This window comes from Etheostoma spectabile, chromosome 18 (genome assembly GCF_008692095.1).
Source record: "Etheostoma spectabile isolate EspeVRDwgs_2016 chromosome 18, UIUC_Espe_1.0, whole genome shotgun sequence".
Taxonomy (NCBI): Eukaryota; Metazoa; Chordata; class Actinopteri; order Perciformes; family Percidae; genus Etheostoma; species Etheostoma spectabile.
Genome location: NC_045750.1, coordinates 23,941,214 through 23,945,844, shown reverse-complemented (window position 1 = coordinate 23,945,844; position 4,631 = coordinate 23,941,214). Strand labels below are relative to the sequence as shown.

At 42.3% G+C, this 4,631-nt stretch overlaps 1 protein-coding gene across 1 annotated transcript in view; it reads left to right on the top strand.

Moving 5' to 3' along the window:
* LOC116706657 (PH-interacting protein) overlaps positions 1-4,631 on the top strand; it is a gene marked incomplete in the record, with an annotated part of 21,925 nt that overhangs the window by 4,316 nt on the left and 12,978 nt on the right. The window contains 4 exon segments of the mRNA XM_032543598.1: positions 255-362; positions 1,120-1,244; positions 2,190-2,272; positions 2,641-2,752. Coding sequence (XP_032399489.1) covers positions 255-362; positions 1,120-1,244; positions 2,190-2,272; positions 2,641-2,752 — 428 coding nt within the window.

Here is a 4,631-nt window from a genome sequence, read left to right as displayed (position 1 = left end):
TGACAATAAAGTTGAATCTAATCTAATCTAATAACAACAAGACTAGTTCGCGCTAAAGTTAGCGGGCCCATGAGGCTGCGATGGCCAGTAAACCTAAGAAAATAAGGTCTGCACTGGCGTTGCAATGCTCCGCAGCTACAACTACAGTCCAGAAGAATATACATAATGTACCAGAAACATATGTAGTGGTATGTGGTAGACTTGAAATGACGGCTGATGGCTGTGTGTGTGTGTGTGTGTGTGTGTGTGCGCAGGTGTACTACTTCAGACAGGGCCATGAAGCCTATGTGGAGATGGCCAAACAAAAAAAGATTTACAGCATCAACGCTAAGAAGCAGCCCTGGCACAAGATGGAGCTACGGGTAAGGGACACTCTGAAGACTGTAAAGAGACACAGGGCTCTTTAGATACTGTCCACTGAGGTGGTTCACATATGTAGATGAACTACATTTTAAGGATGTTCACAAAGTAATGGTGCTAACATGACACATATTCTTCATAGCAGTTCCTAGGAATTGCTATATAGTAAGCTAAAATGATGTAATCCTCACTGCAGCTTGCAGACTTTGTAACCACACACACTTTGGTTTCACTTTCATGTGGACTTTAAACTCCTCTCTGTCCTAAAAATACACTTCCACCAAAAGACAGCACGGTACAAAGTGTCATCTGTTTTTTTTAAACTAACAGCTTATAAGATTACATATTTTACTTGGTTTATTTTTCATACCTTTTCCATGTGTAGAGGAAGAAATTCCGGGCAGACAGCCGACCATAATGCATTGCAGGCACAGTGTCCACCTTCATGAATGTATTTCCTGAAGTGTGTGAAATGCAGGGTTCTTTTCTAGATGTGTTTATGTAATTTGAACAAACAGGCATGGTAAAACTAAAGCATTGCTCTCTCCAGTTTCAGTTTTACTCAGCTGGAACTTCCTGTAGCATTGCGTACACACATCACCTACCTACATATTGCACCACACTGACTGTAGTAGAGTTAGTAGAGTGTATTGGACTATGTTTGAGCTAACAGGGCTCCAAGGTATGCGAATGATGTCCCCTGAGAGGTAATTAGTTGTATTACAGTGCATTATTTGTTCTTTAATGTGTGGCGTTCAGGAGCAGGAACTGATGAAGATAGTTGGCATCAAGTATGAGGTTGGCCTGCCCACACTGTGCTGTCTAAAGCTGTCCTTCCTGGACCCTGACACGGGCAAACTGACCGGAGGATCCTTCTCTATGAAGTAAGTGTAGGGGGGTGGGGGGGTACACAGTTTATAACGTCACAGTTAAAGCTGAGGTAGACCCTTTATTTTTCGAGTTGTTGGGCAAAAATTCCATAATAAACTTTCGGCATGTTGTAGTTTTCAGGCTGTACAAAATCTAGTTGTGACGGGCGACTTTGGAGAGAGAGAGAGAGAGAGAGAGAGAGATCCTATTGGCTGTTCTGTGCATAATGTTGCATGCGCGACAGAGAGAGAGGAGTGAGAGCCACAGGAAGAAGTCTCACTCTGCTTCAAATTCTGGCTTTTTTTCCCCCCATTCTACCCACTGCAGCTTTAAATTTCATTACATTTAAATTTAATTTCTTCTTAAAGACAAACTCAGGGAATTTGAGAAGACTTTTTTACCCTTTCATTTTTTCCCAGAAAGGCTAAAATCAATCAAACCCTGTATATAACTTACAATACATTCAACTTCAGGTTACATGCGAAAATTGTCTTGTTCTGTTAAAAAATGATTTTTTTTAAAGTTAGTAGTTACATTTACAGATATTGTAAGCTGTAATGTTTTTTGCTTTGTAAAAAAACAAAAACCCAGGTTTATGTGGATCCCATGTCCAATGAGGACCCCGCTCTTCACGATAAAAACAAGATGAAGACATATCTTAATCTTCGTTGAAGCTTGTGACAATTGTTTTCCCCAACAATATGAAGTTTTTTTGTGCCAACTATTAAGCTCTGATGTCATCTCCCTCTTCTTCTTCTTATGACATTTTCTAATTAATTTTCATCAACACAAGACAGTAGCTGTAAAACATTTAATTAAGTAATCTTGACTGACATTACAAAGTAAAGCCTGTTATGGGAACTGCTGCTAGAAATGGGATGTGTGTGGTGGGATATGTTTTACCCTGCTAATAAGGTTTCTTCATTCATTCTCTATGTGATGTTTTTGTCTCGTTGCAGATACCACGACATGCCTGATGTGATCGACTTCCTGATACTGCGGCAGCAGTTTGACAACGCCAGAAGGAGGCAGTGGAGTATAGGTCAGCCCAGTTTTCCTCACCTAGATTAATTTATGAAGTCAACTGATGCTTTCTTGTAAAGACCTAAACTAACTGTGATTGTGCGTGTGTGTGTGTGCGTGGTGTGCTGTGTTTTGCGTGTGTGGTGCGTGTGTGGTCTGTGCGTGTGCGTGCGTGTTGTCGTGTGTGCGTGTGTGCGTGTGTGCGTGTGTGGTGGTGTGTGTGTGTGTGTGTGTTTGTGTGTGGTGTGTGTGTGTGTGTTGTGTCGCGTCTGTCGTCTGTCTGTCTGTCTGTCTGTCTGTTGTGGTGGTGTGTGTGTTGGTGTGTGTTGTGTGTGTGTGTGTGGTGTGTGTTGTGGGGTATGTGTGTGTGTGTGTGTGTGTGTGTAGGGGACAGGTTTCGGTCAGTGATTGACGACGCCTGGTGGTTTGGGACCATTGAGAGCCAGGAGCCCTACCAGCCTCAGTATTCTGACAGCCTGTTTCAGTGCTACAATGTCTGGTATGATCACAGCTTCTGGATTTGCATTAGCAATACCATATGATACCACGGTATCATATTTCCTAATTTCTCCATTAGCTGCATCAACAGATGATAAGTTTGTGTAATGGCACGTTGAGAACGGGGAACATTTTCCGCAGATTGGGCGATCGGGAGGTGGGAACGGCCCATTTGTGTAACGTCCTGTTGTTATTTCACCCCCAAATGTAGCACAAGTAGACTTTATATTTCACAATGGCTGTTTTCATGAGATCGTTAATAGATTTTGACGTTTCCCACTGCACTCAAGACAGCTTCAGGCCACGTAGAAAGAGAGAAGAAAAGACAAGCGACTGTGCTTTGGTGTTTGGCAAACGTTCCGCTTTTACACCAGCTCCTGGGCTGTTCAGTGCTTGTGTTTGGATCGTCACCTTCTTAGGCTACGCTCACACTTGGCGTAATTTTATTAGGCGGCCAGAATCCGTTTTACATTTTCATATTATGGAGTAAAATTGGTGGAATTTGTTTTAGGCCTTTATTTTGACAGGACAGCTTAGACGTGATAGGGGAGAGAGAAGGGAATGACATGTAGCAAAGGGCCGCATGTCCAACCGAGCCACCCAGGCGCCCCATGGCTTCTTTTTTATAGTTAAACATTTTTTTGGGGGAAAAAAATCGCCTTACATCAAGCAAGCTGACCAATGACAAGCGGACTAGCCAGACCTGCCGTTTTCATGACAACGAGAAAAAATGGCGTCCGCGCACAGCGAGTTGTATGGTGCTCCCTGTACAGGGAACTCATTATGTTTTATGTAACGTTAGTAGCACCGCTCTCTCTCTCTCTCTCTCTCTCTCTCTCTGTTTTTACTCTAGCTCGCTCGGCCACTTTGTTTTATCTAACGTTAGCACCGCTGCACAGAGCGCTCTAGGATACTGTAGCAGTAGTTGCTGTTATAGCAAAAAAAAAAAGATGCTCTCGGCTGCTTTTTGGAACCAAAATGCTGCCAGCTTTTCTTTTTTCTGTGCCCTATTTCTTGTCAAAGGAGTCAAGATTTCTTTCTTTGTTTTTCATTTCACAGTATACTGTATTACAAAAGTACGTGCAAAGTTCCGAAGTTAGAAAAAGTACAGCACAGAAACAGTAAAAACACCGTAGAAAAGTCGAGATATTAGCTATATACATGAAAATAAATAAATGCTTATATAGGTGTGCAGGCCTTTATAGTGATAAATATATTATACACCAAGTCTAAAAAAAGTGTGAACATAGCCTTAGATAGAGGAAGTGATGTTTCCAGTTCTCTCCCACCTAAAAACAGGCTGACAAGTTGAATCTCCGGTTACATGATTGACATCTGGTTGCGTTTCTGCAAAAGTCTCCGACTCTGGCACCCACCGCTGCAGACCAAACGTGCTACCCCCATTTAAAATGAACGGGTTTTTGCACATTGTCTCGGAGCCGGCAGAGGCAGTGTAAATGCAGACTTACCCCAGAAACAAAAACCGAAAACAGAAAGGAACAGAAAAGCTTCAGAGAAATGCTACAAATGAGACCAAAATGAATCAAACTCAAGGACACCTCGCTGGTGGTGGTGGGGGAAAAAGGAAATGGTGTGCGTAGAGCGTTTCCTGTCATACTCCAAGGTGACGATGAATGAAAATGTATAATATATACCTTGCAAACGATACGTTGCCATAGCTATAGCACTGCAGGGTAAAGCCGGAAATGTATTCAACCTCTGAAACAACACAACAAAATGTCATTATTAACTACCAGACAAAGTGTGCTACCCTCCTGACAACAGGCATAACGTGACCCTTATATAGTACGACATTATCCCTCTTGTTGTCCTCGGGTCAAATTGGACCCCTTTAAAAAATATCTATATCTGAAATATGG